Source organism: Ambystoma mexicanum, chromosome 14, assembly GCF_040938575.1.
Source record: "Ambystoma mexicanum isolate Mex_15411 chromosome 14, UKY_AmexF1_1, whole genome shotgun sequence".
Taxonomy (NCBI): Eukaryota; Metazoa; Chordata; class Amphibia; order Caudata; family Ambystomatidae; genus Ambystoma; species Ambystoma mexicanum.
The window spans coordinates 479,970,787-479,990,848 of record NC_090940.1 but is presented as its reverse complement, the minus strand read 5'-3'; the positions used below and the strand labels follow the sequence as shown (position 1 = coordinate 479,990,848).

Here is a 20,062-nt window from a genome sequence, read left to right as displayed (position 1 = left end):
TCTCGGTTCCTCTCATCGGTCTAAAGCCTACTTGTGCCTGAAAGATTCACACAATGTTTTTTCTGACTAGCAGTGGTTAAGGCAGTGTAAGTGATTTGCCTGATGGGAATCATTGATGCTGGTGCTCATGGATGCTGGGGCTCATGCGCAATGTCACTTCTCCATAATCTTCTTTAATTATATACTGACCTCTGATGGTATTCCGGATGCAAAATCTGTGTTTTCACCACATCTCAAAATCAATGGAAGTGACGACCAGATGGGCTTCAGCAAACGCAGCTTGTAATGCGAGCGCTGCAAAGCGCACACTGTAGGATCCAGAACATAAGCAATTTGTAAAGGAATATATTGCTGTGTTATTAGGCTGCTGGCTGGCAATATAGGGCAGTTGCTAGGTGCCCCCCTAAGGTTCGAGTCCCCTTTCGTTTGAAACGGTTAAAGGGCCCCAGCGCCATCTCTGTATTTCTCACCCTTGGCTTGTACTGTCTATTTTCGTGTACTGTACATTGAAATATATATATTTATTGCATAGTTTTTCGGAGTGCTCATTCACAATCAAACCACAACACTGCACAGAATCGGTGCATTAAAACAGTGTGTACTGAAAAAAAGATTTCAGCAAACAATGCAGAAATTATGGTTTTAAGGATGTTCCCAAAAAGTAAAGATATACACATACGTTTAGTAGACAGCTTTTTGCCTGATGCTCCCTATATTACCTTTAAAATGTTGAAACAATACCTTGTTAAACCGTGGAAACTCAGCTTCCTTTATCTTCTCTTCTCACCTTTACCCCATTTTTTTTTCTCAAAGTGTCTTATACATAATATATACATAAACAACACGTACATAAATACTGGACTGTGTTGGTCTTGGAAGCAAACTTCTCTATAACTTTAAAAGTTATGGTATTTCCCAGCAGTTGACCCGCTTCACTTTACTTGGGATAACAAGCACACCTTGAGTCCTTCATGCATCCAGGCTATACATTTACTATATATTTACAACTTCATTATTTTCATCTCTCCACTCACAACGGTTCACGCTATATTCCATTTTCTCCTATCCTTCTTTCTATAGCTCGTCTATCTCTAAACCCCTATTTTCATTTCCCTCCAGCAGGCTAAGGTCTGGCCATTCTGGGTGGTGACAGAATACACCCTAAAATCTTGGACAAAAGATAGGCGCTTGGAGACCACTATGGGATGTGATTCGGCATAGTATAAATAAAAGTGATAATAATAAACAAAATAAACAATTGCATATCTTCATTAGTTGAACTCGAGCAAACGTTTTTGCCTTTACACACTATATTATTCCAATATCAAAAATATATGTAACTGGGACTGACATCTATTTTTTGATGCTTGAGGGCGCCAGATAGCAATATACGCTACGAGTATTTTACGCCCTATTTTGGGAAGATAGCAGGAAAAAGATCTTTGGTATAAAAACAGTTTTCATTACTGAATGGTGAATTTGTAGACATACATTTCAGTTTTAAAATATTGCCTTTCTTGTACTCCAAACATTCTTTGTTGCTATCACTAAAAAAGAGGCCTTTTTAGCATATGTGACATCTTCACATCAGTCTGCACTATAACAGATGTCCACTTTGTGGCAGGTACTGTTCCCGCCACTACTTTGAACATCTCACCTAAGCAGCGCAGATGCTATAAAGGTCGAACACATCCACACCTGTTAATCCATGTTATTCTTTATTGGGACTTTTGGCCTGGTTTCAGGGAGTAAGATAGGCTGGTACATCACTTATCTGGAGCCCTTTATAAGTCTCAACAAGGCATGTTTTGGTAGCTTAACTAGAAAGGCTTGTTGTGTTGGATGTGACAGTTTATGTCCTCAAATACTACCTGATCAAACCAGTAAAAATATTTTCGTTTTGTAATTCACAGGATGATTCAGAAATTCCATTTACAGAAGATGACTATCGGCGCAGGAAACCGCATCCTAACTTTAAAGATCACCTTACTGCAGAAAAAGTCATCATCAAACTTGGAAAAACGGTAAGTAACAGAAATAGTATTATAACCTTGTGTTTGTATACATAGCACTTAAAACCACAGTGTTTTCCATTGCATTGATCTACAAATAACAAGGGGTAGATTCCCAATAACATTTGCATCTCAATGAGATGCACAATGATGTTAGGGAGAATTCTCTTATAAGGCTAATTTTCCAAACCTAGTGAGTCCCCCAGCAGCTTTGCTGGATTTTTGGGGTTTGTTTTCTTCTCCTGCTACGAGTGAGACTCTTTTCCTCCCACTCTTAGGCATGATTTGAGGTATGTCTTTGACTTTTTGTGTGCTTATGGGCGATGTTTTTTTTTACTCCATAGGGTATCATCTGTTTGTGTGTGTGTGTTACACAGCACCCTCAGTGCAGTAACACAGGGGTGTCATAGTGACCCCCAAACATAGACTCCATACCCTGGGACTGACTACTGTCTCCCAGGGCATGTAAAGTCACCATTGACTTTACTAGTCCAAAATTGTGAACAAAACCAGTACAAACCATCATATTGTGGAAGTACTGGAAGGGGTTAATTCGATTGCCCCTGGGTCTGTTTCCAAGGGGGCACTGTCCAGTCCCCCCTTGTCGAGTTTCTGGCTGTTGGCAGTGGTTACCACGCAGAATATTCCACCAGAATATTTCCTATGGGATTTTTCCATTGATTTTAAACGCACCACTTTTTTGGTGCAATGTTAAAGATACCGCCGGTTTATTTATTTAATATAAAATCACCGGTTGGGTCTTTTCGCCAGAACTCTTTTCTAAAATGGTGTTCGTGTCCGTCTCTGTAACTCCAACCAAGGTTTGGCCCTTTGTTCCACTTTTTGGCGGGCTTCTCCACAGAAGCCCTCCAACTGGTGCCACTCTGTCTGGGTTCCACGGGATGTGTGGGTGGGGGAATGGGCACTCTGGACTGCGTTGCCTTAGCAACCCAAGTCGCATTCTGTTCTGATTGGGCCAGTGGTGAGCCGCCCGGCTCACCACTTAGCATGTATGAGTGACAGCTAGGCTGTTGAATGGGGTTTTTTCTGCATAAAAGCAGAGCTTTTGGGACTGGAACTTCAGAAGTCACCACAGGACCTAAGAAATCCGAAGAGGGGAGAAGCTGAGCCATCTACAACGACGACACCACCGGTGGAGCCCTGCTGCAACAACCTCACCACTTTCCCGACGACAAGAGAAGATCTTCTGCTGAAAGAGTCTTCTTCCTCTGAGCTGGTGGGATCAGCCAGTTCGCCATTTCGCCTTCCAGGACGTCTCTTGGTCGGCTAGCCAAGCTTCACCACTGTGACGTGAATATCAGGAACGCACCTTAACCGATGAACTCTGCGGCTGGTTACTTCCCTGGGCAGTGCAAGGACTCCAAGTTTCCTCCTCAACGAGATACCCTCTTCCCCTGGCTGAAACGACGAACTTCACCCGCTGCCAGGAACAACTGCCACCGCTGGAGCTTCCTCAACTTTAAGATACTGTGTTCCACCTGGCCTCCCTTTATTCGGTTTGCTGAAGGTGATCATTCAATCATTGGCTTTCCAACTGGGTTGGCCCCCTACCTTCTAACTTTATCTTTTGAATCACCCCAACCTCTTTTGAACATTTCTACAAAGACTTGAATGCATTTCGCAAATGTGTGATCTTGGGCACATTTCACCTTGCTCCATTTAAAGTGGGCCTGGCCTATGAACTTTGGCTCTACAGTAGACTCTGCCTTCACTAACTTGTTTTTGTCTCTTAAAAGTGTTGGGAACTGTTTTATCTTTATGACCTGCCTTTTTCTCTCCCTTTTATTTAATTATTGGAGTCCCATCTAAGTTACACGCTCACCTCTGTTTTGACTTAGACTTGTCTAATAATTGCTAAGGGAGGTGTGTATACTTTTCCGATTGTGTTTTGAACTTGCTTTGATGAATAGTGCTAGCGTATTTTCTAAAGTGCGTGTTAAATAAATAATTATATACTTTTGATACCAAGCTCTAGTCAGTGTTTGCTTGTTTTGACCCTATTGTGTATCCTCTTTATACTGCCTAACTCTTCTTGAGAGAAGTCTGATTGCTCAGCCACAGCTACCAGGTAAATCTGGGTGGTGCAGACTGCTACCAATTGGGTTTACTGCTTACTCCTGTAGTCTTAATCTTCTTGCAGTGGTCCCCAAGGGAACTGCACAGGATTCTGCCTAGCAAATGGCGCCTGTACCATTGTGCATCTCATTGAAGGTGGCAAATTCGCAGAGAAAATGTAAAAAATGCCCAGTGCACAAATTGTTGCACAAAATAGATGCAAATAAGTGGGCGTTTAATGGTGCTTCTGTCAGATCATGTGCAAAAGCTGACATGTCTCTTTTTGCCTTATGCACGTATTAAGTCAGAGAATACGAAATAATGCATAGTTTTGAACTCCAGCTGTGTGGTGAGTTTACAGCCACATGGAAAGTGTTCTACTTTCTAGCATTCTCTCATTCCTATACAAGTGTTCTATTGTCGCAGTGGTGTGAAAGCCACATGGGTGTAATCAATGGAATGGCATCACAAACGCACAGCATCCATCTGTTTCAGAATGCTCTCACTATTCCTGCCCTGGTACCTGTATAATGATATATACAAAAAAAGTAAAGGAAAACAAACCGCACTCCACGCGAACACATAAATCTCCACAAATAATGGTCAGTATGATGAAGAAAAAAACACTGACTTAGCTTGTGTCAAATAACGTGCTGTTTATTATTTTAAAAGATGACTAAAAACATGTCACATAGTAGGTCTGTGACTAAAGGTCAACAGAGGCAGGAAGCCATCCTGCTACAAAAGACGTGTTTTGCGCACCACTCTGCGCTTGTTCACTCGTGAGGATGTAGTGCAGACTGCAGTAATAAAAGGACAAACAATAGTCCTACTGCTATGTCTGCACTACCAGCTAGATGAGGGACTTGGTGTAAACAGGTCGGCAGACATCTTAGAACATATAACAATAATAGGGACACAATCTAAATAACGTAGCAAATGCAGAAAGGCATACACAAAATAATGATGCCATTTAAATAAATGAAAATGTAACAAAAGAAAACGTAATTAACTTATTAATACTGTGTTTGCTGACTGAAAACCCACATTTGTTTTGTTCCAATAGCCTCACTGCAAAGCCATAAATGGTCATGCTGTGGTATGGTGTTAAAACAAATAGTCCACAAATGTCCACAGCATTAGGTTAATTCCAAGATAAAATAATTAAAGAAGTGAAGTGTGCATTAATCACCTCATAATTACAATGGCAACATATATGCGCAACATGGAACACATTTCGTTGGTGCATGCCACAGTACAATTTTGGAAAACACACATATGTTCATACAATTGGAGGCTTTGAGCAATATTGGGTTGACCAACCGCAGATTGCTGTATCCAATATACAGAACAGCCAATAAAATGCATAGTGCAACATATTGCTGGCAGCATATCATATAAAAGGCAAATAGAAGTACAGTTTTTTTTTGTTTGTTTTTTTGTTGTCTTCTCTTTTTCCTTGCAATGCCGTCTGAGAGGAATGATCAGTTTATCTGTTTCCTCGTGGAATATTAATGGTCTAAAAAATCCGCTCAAAAGGCAAACGATTTTTAATTGTTTGAAAGATATGCACAGTGATGTACATTTCCTCCAAGAGACCCATTTACTGTTAGAGGATGCAAATTTGCTGCGCAAAGGTTGGATTGGGGATTTTTTTGTCTCGTGCTATTCATCCAGGAGTAGGGGGGTTGCTATTTTGATTCGGAAGAACTCCCCGATTAAGGTCTTGAAATCTTGCACTGATAAAGAGGGTAGGGTCATCGCGCTGTTGGTGGAAGTTCAGGGAGTTCAGTATATTTTTTGCAATGTTTATTCCCCTTCAGTGGATGACGGCACATTTTTTGGAACAGTTGCTCAAATGTTACAGGATTTGACTTGTCAGAATGTTATTATGGGAGGCGACTTTAATTTGGTTATTGATAATGTCAAGGATCGCAGTGGGCCTCATATTGCTTTCAGGAGAGACCCGACTTTTTGTTCCTTTAACTCACTTATTTCTGAATTTGCATTAGAAGACTGTTGGAGATTGCTTCATGATGATTTGAGAGAATATACGTTTTATTCTAGTTCTTATGGCTCACATTCTCGTATAGATATGTTTTTCACTGCTGGTTCAGCAACCCTGAATTTGAAAAGCTGTGAGATTGGTTGTATTGCTGTCACTGACCATGCACCCGTGTTTATGAACGTAGATTTACATTTTAGTACTCTTAGATCGTTTTGTTGGAGAATGAATGCCTCAATTCTTCGAGATGAAAAGATTGTGGAAAAAATCAGATCTGAGGCTGATCATTTTGTTCTGGAAAACAGGACAGATGGTATTGCTGTTGGGACAGTATGGGAGGCATTTAAATGTACAATGCGGGGCTTAATTCTGGGTTTGTCCAGCAGCAGGAAGAAATGTATGGTGGACAAAAGTATGGATTTGGAACAAAGTATTAAGCAACTTTCACAAGAGTTGATTAATGACCCTGGGAACATAGAGAAAAAGAGAAGATTGAGGGAGCTACAGAGAGAATTGAATGAAACTTTGAAAATAAGGCCTGAGAAGGATTTGTTCAAATTGAAATGTTCGTATTTTGATTATGGTGAAAAATGTGACCGTTGGCTTGCCTATAGATTGAGACAACAAAAATCTGAAAGATCCATCACTTCTATCAAAAATGAGAATGGTCAGGTGACTTGTGATCCGAAAATGATTAATGAGACTTTTAAGGAATATTATAAGAAGCTCTATCAAAGGGAGTTAGGTGTCAATGGATTGGATGATTCTTTTTTTAATGGACTAGAGATACCTAGAGTGAATGATTTGGAGAAAGCTATGTTGGGTGAGGCTTTGACTGTGGAGGAAATGACTGTGATTGGGAAGTTGAACTCGGGCAAGTCTCCGGGTCCGGATGGGCTGCCTGCTGAATTTTATAAAATCCTACCAGATTCGGTGGTGGAACTGATGCGGGATATGTTCATGGAATCCAGGGTGAGAGGTTTGCTCCCTGCTTCTAGTAGTCACGCCATTATATCGGTATTTCTAAAAAAGGATAAGGATAGCTGCTTGACTTCAAACTACCGTCCGATCAGTTTGATTAATACTGATAATAAGATTCTTGCGAAATTATTGGCCATTAATTTGCAGAATCTTCTTGTGAAGTTAGTGCACACCGATCAGTCAGGTTTTGTTCATGGTCGAAGAACAACTAGCAATATTAGGAACCTATTGTTATTGATGAGGCATGCACAGGATATGGAAGACAATGTTGCGGTGCTTTCCTTAGACGCGGAGAAAGCGTTTGATCGTTTTGATTGGAACTATCATTTTTCAGTATCGCGTGCTATGAATTTAGGTGAGGAGTTTGTTTCATGGATTGCTTTGCTTTATACTTGTCCGACTGCTGCAGTCAGAACTAATGGGCAGTTATCAGACTCTTTTGTACTGCAGAGGGGTACAAGGCAGGGATGCCCTTTATCCCCCCTGATATTTGTTTTGGCCATGGAACCACTGGCGATTGCATTGAGGTGTGATGTAGGGATACGGGCCTGAGTTTTCATGGGGCCAATCAGAAGCTGTGGTTTTATGCGGATGATCTGTTATTGTTGTTGCGGGATTTAACGTGTCCCTTCTGGCCTTGTTGGATGTTCTGGACAGATTTCGTGCGGTGGCTGGATTTAAAGTCAACTGGACTAAGTCTGAGGTTTTACCTGTTTCTGGATGTTGTGATAGGAATTTGGTTTCTGGTTTTGGATTTCGGTGGTGTGACAGAAAATTTAAATATCTGGGTATATGGCTGACCCCACTGGTGGATGAGATGGTTGTGGTGAATATGACTGAGACTTGTAGAGAATTGAAAATTAGTATTTTGAGGTGGTCATTACTTCACTTGTCCCTATGAGGCAAAGTGAATGCTATAAAAAATGAATGCAGCCCCGAAAATTAACTATGTACTAGGTATGCTTCCAATGAAAATTGGCAATCATTTTTGGAAGAAAATTGATGGTTTGTTGCAGTCGTTTTTATGGGATGACAAGCCGCCGCGGTTAAAGTTATGGAAACTTCAGCTGCCAGTGGGACAGGGGGTTTGGGGGTGCCGAATTTCAAGGCTTATCATCTAGCTTTTTCAAGTCATTTCATTGTGCCCTTTCTGATGGAACAGCCTGATAGTTGGGTAATTGCAGAGGCAAGTTTGTTGGGCCCACTCCCCCCAAGGGCGATTCTTACGGCAACGAACAATTTATGTAAGAGATCATCTCTGACAGTCTTTCTGAGAGATACGTGGAAACAGGTTCATGAATTATTGGGATCGGACGCATCTAAGATTATTCATGCTCCAATTTGGCTAAACCCGCAGATTTCTGTTGGAGGTAAATCTTTGTTCTGGCCTGATTGGTTTCTGGGTGGAGTCCATTGGATTGATGATGTGTTGGTGGATGGTGAGTGGATTGGTGAGCGTGAGTTGCGAGCAAAATTTCACATTGATAGTTTCAGATCTGAAGACTTCAGAAAATTAAAAAGATGCATAGGTGATGTGGTGGACCAAGGAAGCTCAATGGTTAATCTCTTTCTTAGAGAAAAGGTGCCAGTTGGTGGCTCGATTGCTAGCAGGATATACAATTGTATTGTGTCTGCTTATAAGGAGAATTCTGATTTGAGAGATGAATGGGGGAGGAGATTGGGGTGTGGGATTTCACCCGAGATGTGGTTGGATATGTGTACGAACATTAAACTTTGTGCAATTGATCTGGGGGAACGGTCTAGGCAGATAAAGATCCTCAATAGAGTGTTTTGGAGCCCGGAACGTTTGTTTAAGAGGGGGTTGTTGCATTCGGATGATTGCTGGTGTTGTGGGAATGGACTGGGAAGTCTGGAACATCTGCTGTGGGAATGTGTGCGTGTAAGGGGTTTTTGGCATGATGTTTGTGGTGCCTGCCTGCGTGTTTTGAATTTGGAGGTGGATTTGGATTTTGTGACAATGATTTTGGGAGGTGGAGAATTGCTGGAAGATCTCTCTGTGTCACGGAAAAAGTTTTCACTCCGTGGAGCTTGTCTGGGCAAAAAGTTGGTCCTGAGGGGCTGGAAGTCACGGAATGCGCCTACTCTTGATGATTGGGTTGAGGGGATGTCTGCCCTTGCATCCATGGAAAGGATGGTGTTCAAGAGGCAAGGGAAATTGAATTTGGACAGAAAGGTGTGGGATGACTTTTTGAGTATGTACTGATTTATTGCAAGTTATGTATATATAATATTCTGTTAATCTGTATATTTTTGCTGAGTATTGTTCTAATTGTTTGATAATCTATGTGTAAAACTTTATAAATAAACAAATAAAAAAAATAAAATAAATAAAAGGCAATAATGCATAATTTACATCAAAACACATAACATCCTTAAAACTCTGAAGGAAATAAAGTGCATAGTGCAGAGTCAAGATTGAGTCGAGCATAATAATAGGCAGCATAATGTATCAGTACAAATTCCACATTAATACAGGCTCGTATGGCAAGACAATAAAGTGCATAGTGCAGAAATGCTACCAGCATATATGGTAATGTGCAAAGCAATGCATCAGTGCAAAATCAGCATTATTAAAAGCTCGTACTAAAAGGCGAAAAAGTGCATAGTGCAGATTGACTGACAACATATACGGTAATATGCAAAATGTGGCATCAGTGCAAGTATTGCGTTGAACAAAACACACAATCTTGTTACAGACCAAGCACATAGTAAAGAGTTGTAATAAAATGGAGAATATATGTACCGCATCACATAAAAGCTCAGGCAAAAAAGAACATATGTGTGAAAAGGAAAAAATCGAAATTGTATGTAAATCTGAAGAAAAAAAACAATGGGGAGAAAGAATGAAAAAAATGGGGGGGGGGGCAACAACAACCGTATAGGCCTCCCTATAGGAATTGATAATGTAGCTAAAAACCTCACTAAGAAAGCCAGAAAATAACGGCAGCCCAAGGGGAAAAACCCAAATAAAAAATAGTGATTTCTTAACAAATGGAAACCACTGCAGCTTAGGCCAAAGTCAAAATAGGATACACCACTGAGAAAAAACAGAAAAGGAGCAAAAAGCCCACCACCAAAAAGAGCATGAAAAAACAGGAATCATCCAATATACAACAACATCATTGAGAAAACCCCACTGACTATACTCCAATGAAAGTATAGAGCTCCTCAACTATTTTGTGATCTCTCAGGGTTTTGGTATCAAAATCTAAAATGAACTTGGTTTCTAGCTGTCTCAGCTTTAAAGTCTGGTCACCACCTCTCTGATGCATAGGAACATGTGCCACTCCAAAGAAAGTCAAAAGATGAAAATCATTGTCATGATACTGCTTAAAGTGTTTAGCCATAGGGTAAGTAAGATCCACATTTTTTATGGCTCTCAAATGCTGCAGGACTCTCAATTTGAGTTTACAGGTAGTACTGCCTACATAACATTTCAAGCATGGGCATGAATGGATATAAACAACAAAAGCCATGTCACAATTAATAAAATGTTTGATTTCATGAGTGACAGCTGTAATTGGATGTTTGAAAGACTTTTGTACAATGTTACATTTGGAACACTTGGTGAAACCAGACGGGGCACCGGACAACCAGCTGGAGAACGAGCTATTTTGTAGTGGCTGTAGGGAACTAGAAACCAATCTGTCTTTGAGTGAAGGAACACGCTTGTAGGTTAGTGTCGAACCTGCTGAAAGTAAAGGACATAAGTCTTTGTCCAAAGTAAGTACATGCCAATGTTTCTGAATAATTCTACGAACTTTGGAAGAGGCATTGTCATAAGTCACAATGAAGCAAAGATCATTGTTTGTTAATTTGTTGGAACTTGTGCCATTTAAAGGTTTATCTCTAGAAAGGCCACGTGCCCTCAAGTAGGCAGATTCAATAATTTTCTTGTTGTAGCCTGGTGTAACAAAATCCATTGCTGCCAGGGCACAACATCTGTCATATTGTTTAATGTCCGTACAATTACAACGAAAATGAATAAATTCGCCATATGGAATACTCTTTTTACATGATGGGGGGGTGGCAGCTACTGGCATGAAGTGGAAGCCCAATGTTGGAAGATTTCTTGTACAGCGATGTATGAATACCCAAAGTATCAAGAGTGACAGTTACATCCAGGTATACAATTTCATGGTCACTATGGCATTCCGTAAACTTTAAATTCACCAAATTAGTATTTATACATGTGACAAATGATAACCAATCAGCTTCTGTGCCCTTCCAAATAACAAAAACATGGTCAATGTACCTCCACCATGACACAACCTGTGATGAAAAACCCCAAAGAAATCAAATCCAATGAAAACATTTCCTCCCACCACCCCATGGTCAAATTAGCATAAGACAGAGCAAAGGTACTGCCCATAGCAGTACCTCGTACCTGTCAGAAGAAGGAACCCTCGAACAGAAAGACATTGTTAGTCAAACAAAAAAGTAACATTTCAAGGATAATTGTGGTATGGCTCAAGAAATTCAATGATCGGGAATCCAAGAAATGTTTACATGCTGCCAGGCCTACATTGTGGTCGATCGAGGTATACAGGGAGACCACATCAAGTGTGGCTAAAATAAAGCCATCCTCCCACGGGATATCAGTTATGTGCTGTAAGAAATCTTTTGTATCTCGAAGGTAGGATGGTAACACTGAGACAAATAGAATTAAAGTTTCATCGATGAACTGTGCCAAGTGTTCTAACAGTGAGCCACATAAGGTGACAATTGGCCCCCCAGGAGGATGAATCAGAGATTTGTGCGTTTTGGGAAGAAAATAAATAGTTGGAATGGTATAGCTAGAAGGGACCAAGAACTTAATGAAGTCCTCTTCAAGTAAACCATTTTCGCCCCATTTAGCACAAAGGGAGGTCAGGTCAGAGGTAATCTCTGGAAATGGATTCATTTGCAGCTCAAAATAGCACAGACGATCATGAAATTGCCTCTTGGCTTCAGATACATAGTCAATACGATTCTGAATTACAATGTTGGAACCTTTATCGGTAGGTTTAATAACATTGTTGGACAGATTTTATAATTCCAAGATTGCCAAACGTTGGGCTGCAGTTAAATTTTGTCTGAAACCAGCAGATTGCTGGCGTAATGATCTTAGGTCGTCTTTACATAAATCATGGAAGGCCTCCATACAACCCCCCACTGGGAACTGGGGATTGAATCTTGATTTATTCTTTAGTTTGGTACGGACATCCCAATTAGGATCAATGTCAAAATCGGGAAGGTCAAGGAGGGTGGGATCAAAGGAAACATTATACCGCTGAGATCTGTAAGTCAGTACGACCTGATCGCACTCGAGATGGTTTCATGTAGGGTTGCAAGCAAAGAATTTTTTCAGTTTAATTTTACGGAAGAATTGATCAAAATCAAGGCGGGATTGAACATAATCAAAGCTCATAGTTGGGCAGAAGTTAAGGCCCAACGAAAGGAGCGATTGCTGAGGTTTAGTAAGCATTTGTGAGGAAAGGTTAATGATTTGGCAGAGTTTCATAGTGTTGTTTTTTAAAGTTTGGTTCCAGAGTGCATTTGCCTCTGCTGATCCACTTTTAAGCCGTCTTCCACGCTGGCCTCAAATGGTTTTCTTCCTGCCAGAGTCGGTTGTCCCCTTGATACCTGGGTTCGTTGTCCGTTTCCTCCTCCTTTGCCCCTGAAATATATATTGAAGACCTTGCAAAACGCATGTGATTGTGAAGATTACGATATCACCACAGTGAAGCCACTGATAATCTGGAAGGAGCCTTTGCTAAGAAATGCATGGCTAGCAGTACCTTGACTAGTGGTGGTCAAGGTATTGAATGGGCTCAAATTGTGGATGTGGTAATGACCCCCCTCTAACTGACTTTCAATCTACAGTATGATATGGGGTAGGAAGTGGTACCTCTGGGTAAAGTGTTCACCAGCCAGTTGAAATATGGTGACCATACTCCTTTATATAATTTCCCTCCTCATCAGTCTTTTGCACTTTTGCATTTTACTGTGAATGGCTACTAACGGCGGCTAACACTTAAAATGACTGTGGCACAAGATTTTAGATGTTCTTTTGCCACTTTCTCCTTTGGCCTTCTTCCGGCCTTCTTTGCTCAGGGAATGCTATATATGGTAACTCCTATTCGGGGGGAAAGCTGCTGCTTTCGCAGGCCATTGGGCTTTGTGGAGGCAGAGGAGGGGGCTGGGACTGCCTCAGTCCACAATTCACATCCTCTGGCACCTGAAAGTCTGTTGCTGGACAGATGTGGTGACCAGTGGTTGTCGAGGATTGGACAACCGTAGGCAGTTTGTATGTTGCAGATCCTTACCATTGGTGGGCTTGGGCTAGCTCTCAGCCTGAATCCTAGATACTATGAGGGCTCCTGCAGCTATTCAACAGATCATAGTTCGAACAGAGACTTCTAGGAAGAAGAGTAGCCCGCTGATGACTTGAGCACGACCCCTGCAGCTGACCAGCATCAACTGCAGTTATTGGCCCGGCGAAGCACTGCTTCTCTGCCTGATCCCAGAAGACCCTTGTAGGTTCTTCAATCCTTGGACTAGTGGGAACGCAGATCCATGCCTTGAAAGGCCTTGGAAGTATCCCTGGACCACCTTCTGTGTTCACTGCTGCAAGATCGCCTCATGTTGCCTTACCGTGGTGACCTCAGGTGGAACCATCCTTCTGCAATCGCGTGAGGTGCCCTGAAGGATCTCCACCTCCGAGGTCGGTGACTTTTGCAAGAAATTGCCTGGAACTGTCTGGTGAGACCTGCAAACATGCCCCCAACTCAAAAAATGACCTCTGCACCAGTGAGCCCTGGGCTCTGCTCACCAGACCCAAGCACAGACTGTTTTAGCCCCAGTCTATGCATGGTATGTATCTGGCTTTTTTTGTTTTGTTAGTTCTCATGACTGTCTGTGGCTGCGGTAGTGGGGATGCCCGTCTTTATCTAGCTCCCTCTCTCCACTTGCCTATCTCTTCATTCTTTATACGCTATTCTGTCTTCATATAGTAGCCATGTTGTTACCCTAATATATTCTAGTAAGCTTCTGAGCAGCAAGACGAAGGATCAAGTCACACTACTCACATGTTGTAGTCCAGGCATTCTTACCAACCAGCTTCCTATTACCTCCCCTTACCACCTTTCCCCAACTCTCTTCTGTCCTTTTTTGTTATTCATGCACGTCTTTCTTGTGTCTTCCCTACTTATATATACATCAGGTCTCCTTTTCTCAGCAGCCCCCATTTTGGTGACGAGGGACACTTTGTTCATATCACTATCCACAGGCTGGCTCCTGCTTGTCCTGATACTGTAGGTTTGTTTCGATTATGCCCAATGTCCTATTGTTTTCCACATAAATAGCCTCATTTTAAATGGGGCGGAATAGTACATTAGGGCGCAAAAGCAGGGCATAATGCATTTATGCATTGATTTACCCCTCTACCCCATTATGCAGCATTGACAAGACGGATGAGGGGCACTGAGCAGAGATTAGATCTCTGCTGAGCATTCCTGCTCTATCTTGTTAACACGTTTCGTTTTACATCTGCATACGATTTTCATGCAAGCGTAAAACGTATGGATTCCGATTGAAAACTTTTCGGTTTCACATCTGTTAAAAACCAGGCAGATTCCATAGGAATCTATTCGTAAACACTGCTTGCAAAGGGTATTTGCAGGCGGCGTTTACTTTGGATAATGGAAAGAGTAAAAGGTTTGCCTCGCTTTTACTCTCTCCTTGTCCACTCCGCCTCGTGAACATTTAAAATTGCATGCAGAGGTTCCCACAGCACCTAAGTGCTAGCTTTGGTGGTCGCCTGCATGAAATTTATGATTTTTGTAATAGGTGGCTGAAATAGTGCTGTACCCGGGTCCGTAAAGAAACATGCCTTGTCATAAATTTTGAGCTTTGCCGGTGCGTCATGCCATGTTGTATATACCTCTGATGTAATGCACACTACACAGATGTAAATTCCTTGCATGCTTTTTGCACCACAGCAGTCAAATCTGGATAAAAGCTCACTTTAGCACCATTGTAATGTATATCCCCAGCCTTCCTCGAAGCCGTTAGTATGTCATCCCGGTCTTAGTCATTCAGAATGTATGCTATTGTGGGAATGGGAAACCCTCCTGCTGGCGGTCTAGAACCCAGTGAACTGTGTAAACATTCTACCAAGAGCAGGTTTTATAACTCAGTATTTGGTAGCATTTTCTTTATACATTCTTCCACTCCTTTTTCCATGGGGCCCTGGGTGGAAGTCTCCAGGACACCAATTATTCAAACGTTGTCAAACCTTTCTGATCTTCAATACGGCTTCAAGGATCTTCCCTAGTTGTACCAGCTGCTGTACCCCTTTCCCCTTCTTTAACACATAGTCCTCTGTATCGCCCAGTGTCCTCTCTACACCTTCATACATTGTTGCAATCTTGCTATGCCTCTGCTGCAGGGGTTTTGGTGGGTCTGGAAAAGATCAGGGGCTAGGCTAATGTCAGGACTGTCAGGACTCTGGGCTAGCTAGTCTTTTGGTTGTAGCCCCTGAGCTTCTATCCGGAGCTACAAACAAAAGATCTGGGGCTATAACCCCGCCAGCCCCCCATTAGCAACACTGCTGGCTGCAGAATACAATTTCTATAGTGATTCCATCAACTTGAACCAGCATTGTATGCAAAGTTTCCCTCATTTACTTAAGTGTTTCGTCAGGGAAGTTCCAAGGAGTTTGGTTCTGCTCTTACACGTCTCTCTTTCACTCTGCCTTGTGTTACTAGGCATGGCTGCAATCACAGCTGTTGGTTATATTTGCAGAGCACAGTCTTCTATTGTATGCTATTTCTTCTAACATTTTTCATTCCACCATGTCATATGTGATCCTGCAGTTGTTTAAAGTGGGAGTCCAAGCTTTGCTTTTGTAGATTTCAGCACTTCAATATGTAATGTTTAGAATGTTGAACGATAGCGCTGCAGACCACGTCCTCTTAGATCAACAGCATCATGTGAACCCACTCCAAAAGGCTTCCTACAAAAAAGACCAACACGCATCTTACTGCAAGGGGCAAAGCCTGGTATTGAAGAGACTTGAACAAGCTCTCACGACTATGGAACATAGAAAATACAATGAAGTATCATCATGCGAAAGGACATGAGCAAGTGCAGCACCCTTATCAGTATACCCCATGCCCTCCGTTTACAGAGCCATAGTCCTGGGTGAGATGTCCCCATAAGGTCTTGGTTGATGATGTGAGTCAAGTCATTCCTCTTCATCTCCATTCTCTGTGTACTCTTCTGTGCTGGTTTTAACGATTCCAATCTTCTGCTATGTTTCATTTAGTAGACCTTTTGAGAGCCAGAAGCATTCCTTTGTGATTTTACTAGTATGTAGTCATACTCTTTTACTTGAGTGACGCTAAGCACCTAGTTGTTGCATGTTACCAGCAGGCCACTTCTGTTTCATATCATTGTTCCTCCACTTCTCAGTTGCATGTTGAAACATGTGCTCTGCAGTACAATAGGTGCAATAACCTGGTAGGCAAGCAACGTTTGGTCCTGATATATTGTGAATCCTAGGTCCCTTGCCTTTTATAAGAACAGTTCTTTCATGTTAATTGAGTAGATGTTCATTATTTTGTTCCCTTGATTGTCATAGCATATCATCTATCCAAAACTGTCCACCTGGGGCTGTTGTCAGACTTGCTGTGTCGTGAAGAGTATTAGGGCCTCTGTCCCCAAGTTCCTCACAGAGAGATATAAGAACACTCTGTGCGAGCCTTGAAGCCACAGGTGTTGGTGTTGTTTGACAGGAACCAGGTGCCGCCGAAGACCCCAGGGCTGTTGGAAGGAAGCCGAGTATTAGCACAAACGGGCACAGTAACTGAACTCGCAAGCGAAATCAAACACCAAAAAGTGCTTACCTAAACCCAATAAGGAGGGGCCTGGGATCGGGAGTTGTGGTGCAAGGGGCGCGCAAACAGTCCCTGAAGCCTGGCACCAGATGGTAGTACCGGCTGCAAACACCTGGATGATTCGTGGAAGATTCGTGGCACTTGGTAAGACGTGGAGCACTTGAAAGCGACTGTAACAGTTCAGGGCAAAAACGAAGACCAGTCCAAAAGCAGTCCAAGGGTTGATTTCGTATCACCGGGATAAAGTTGACAAACCAGGGGGGTAGTTCAGCGGCAGTCCAGAATTCGTTATCCCAAAGGTCAGAAATCCAAGTATCCGTGCAGACCAAAATGACAGTACCAAGAAATGAGAGATAGCAATCCGTAGTCCGTGAGTCGAGGTCAAGTAACCGTGAATCTTGAATCTTGAATCGAGATGCTGAACAGTGTTGCGTGAGAAACAGCTGTGAAGCAACGAGTGATTCGAATTGACCGGCTTTTATGCACGGCTCCCGATCATGTTAGCGGAGGACAAAGCACATGATCGGAAAAGCGTCCCGTAACCAGGAATTAATGGGCTCCTGCCCGTTCGCAACCTCCAGGGAAGTTGCCAATGCAAACGAGGAACCCAATGAGGGTGACCGCCGCCCCTGCCTCGAAACAAGGACAGTTCACGCCTCCCTCGCACCACAGTTAACCTAAGACCATGAACTGAGTGTACCTTGGAAAGGCTAGCGGTGCTACATGTCGGGGAGTCCCCGGGAGTGGGTGTGCTGGTATCACTACCTCTATTGGCCTGAGTATTAAGCATGATGGGGCGCATGTTGGTACCCTTTCCGTGCATGACAGCTGTGGCAGGTTTTGCACCAAAGAATGGTGTTTCTAATTCTTATTATCCTTTTGTAAATGATTAACATTAGTTGTTGCCAAGGGCGCTGTTGCATGCCATCTAAGATGGCCGCCTAGTATCTGAGCTGCGCCACTTCATAGATCCTGTAACGAGAAAACCTGGTTGGATTAAATAGGGGAAGCTGCACAGAATACTGTATCGGAAGATCAGCGGATCCTGAGCGACGCACTGCTGTCCCTCTGTGGCACCATTATCACGTAGTTTATGGAGAGGTAGCGGGTGAATCACTAGGCCCGCCCCTCCCCCTGCGGCGCTGTGAGTTTGCCGAGGAAATCCCCGCTCGGCGTGAGCTGAATGCGGCCGTCGGAGTGGAGGAGGAGGCTAGCAATATCTTGAAGACAATCCCCGCCCAGCACTTCTAAAATAAAGACTGCTTCAGCGCTGACAGGAAGCGCAGAAGAAATGTAATCTGTCCGGTGCCTGAGTCGGAGGGGCTGGAAGCGACTCGACCCGGCGGCAGACCCCTGCTCCCCCACCTGATCCACCATGTGCGCTGAAGAACGAGCGAGCAGGCCGGGGGGAGTAGCGGGGAAGACCGCCAGGATCTGGTGCTGGAGTAACGCAGTGGAAGGAGGTACGTTCCACCCTGATATCATCCCAGCAGCCAGTCCAAATAATAACGAAACAAATGCACTGCACTGTGGTGCGGTGCGTTACCCGCTGAGTGTTCCAGAGCTGGGAGTTATAGACAGTGCATGGTGCACAGGTCTCAATAAAGAACCACGATCTGAAAGCAGAGTGAGAGCTAACAGCAAACACAGAGCAATAGGTGTAAAAGTGCCACAATCAATACCCCAAAACACTTAACAATCAGAGGCTGCAGCAGACTGTCATGCCCGCGCCGCTGGCGCCCGCATTGGAAACCATCATGGACTACTTGGTACTCATTTATCCTCCTAATACTCCTTTAACAACTCCTTTTCACGCCTTGGTCTTTTATTTCCATTTGCTCAACTTTGGTTCTTTCTTATTTTATTCAATTAACTACATTTACCATAATGCACCTGGCTGCAGTTCTCAATTCCTGGCTATTCTCATTCATCGTTATTGGGACAACAATCCCCAGAAGCCCTAGCGGCCAGTGCTGCTTCTACCTGCTCAGGACCAGAGAGGGAGGAGGCAGATTGTCTTCAGGTGTGCTGCTACAGGTGCTGTCAATTAGCCTGCCTCAGAACAGGGCAGGGCTGTATATAAGCAGCTGCCTGCAGGAGCACAGTGTCTTGCATCTTGAGTTCTCCCCGCTCCTGTTTGCCTTGACCCTTTACTTTGTATGCCGTTCCTGTTGCTGCATTATCCTGTTTTGTTACAGTGCCCTTTCCGGGCTCCCTGCCTTGCAGCTGATCACGCTCCGCTGCCTTCTACCTACAGCACTTGTCCTCTGGGCTTCCTGCCTTGCAGCCTATTAGTCCTCTGCAGCCCTCTACAGTCAGCGGCCCTGCTCCTCTGGGCTCACTCCTTGCTGCCCTGCTCCTCTGGGCTCCCTGCCCTGCAGCCTGCCTCACTCCGGCTGCCTACAGTCCTTGTCCTCTGGGCTCCCTACCCTGCAGCCTACCTCACTCCGGCTGCCTACAGTCCTAGTCCTCTGCAGCCCGCCTTGCAGCCTGCCTCACTCCGGCTGCCTACTATCCTTGTCCTCTGGGATCCCTGCCCTGCAGCCTGCCTCACTCCGGCTGCCTACCGTCCTTGTCCTCTGGGCTCCCTGCTCTGCAGCCTGCTTCACTCCGGCTGCCTACAGTCCTAGTCCTCTGCTGCCCGCCTTGCAGCCTACCTCACTCCGGCTGCCTACAATCCTTGACCTCTGGGCTCCCTGCCCTGCAGCCTGCCTCACTCCGGCTGCCTACAGCCTTTGTCCTCTGGGCTCCCTACCGTGCAGCTAGCAACCTTCTGCTGTCTCCAAGCCCTTGTTCCCTGGGCTCCCTACCTTACAGCCTGCACCTCTTCGCTGCCTACAGCCCTGCTCCTCTGGGCTCCCTACCTAGCGGCCCTATTCTTTTGGGCTCTCTATCTGTCGCCTACTACTAATCTCTCTTTCCTGTTCTTCTGGACTCCCTGCCTTTCAGCCTACTACAGTCCTCCGCAGTCCAATACAGTTTGCCTGCACCTAGTGCCACTCTTGACTGCAGACCTGCTTCCTACTTTGCAGCCTTCTGTTTTCCTGACTGCTGCTCCTTGTTCTCTTCCTTGAGTCCTCTGTACT

General features: G+C 43.7%; 1 protein-coding gene across 1 annotated transcript in view; it reads left to right on the top strand.

Moving 5' to 3' along the window:
* AK7 (adenylate kinase 7) overlaps positions 1-20,062 on the top strand; it is a 1,456,966-nt gene that overhangs the window by 173,616 nt on the left and 1,263,288 nt on the right. The window contains exon 5 of the mRNA XM_069637722.1: positions 1,914-2,024. Coding sequence (XP_069493823.1) covers positions 1,914-2,024 — 111 coding nt within the window. The remainder of the gene's footprint in view (positions 1-1,913; positions 2,025-20,062) is intronic.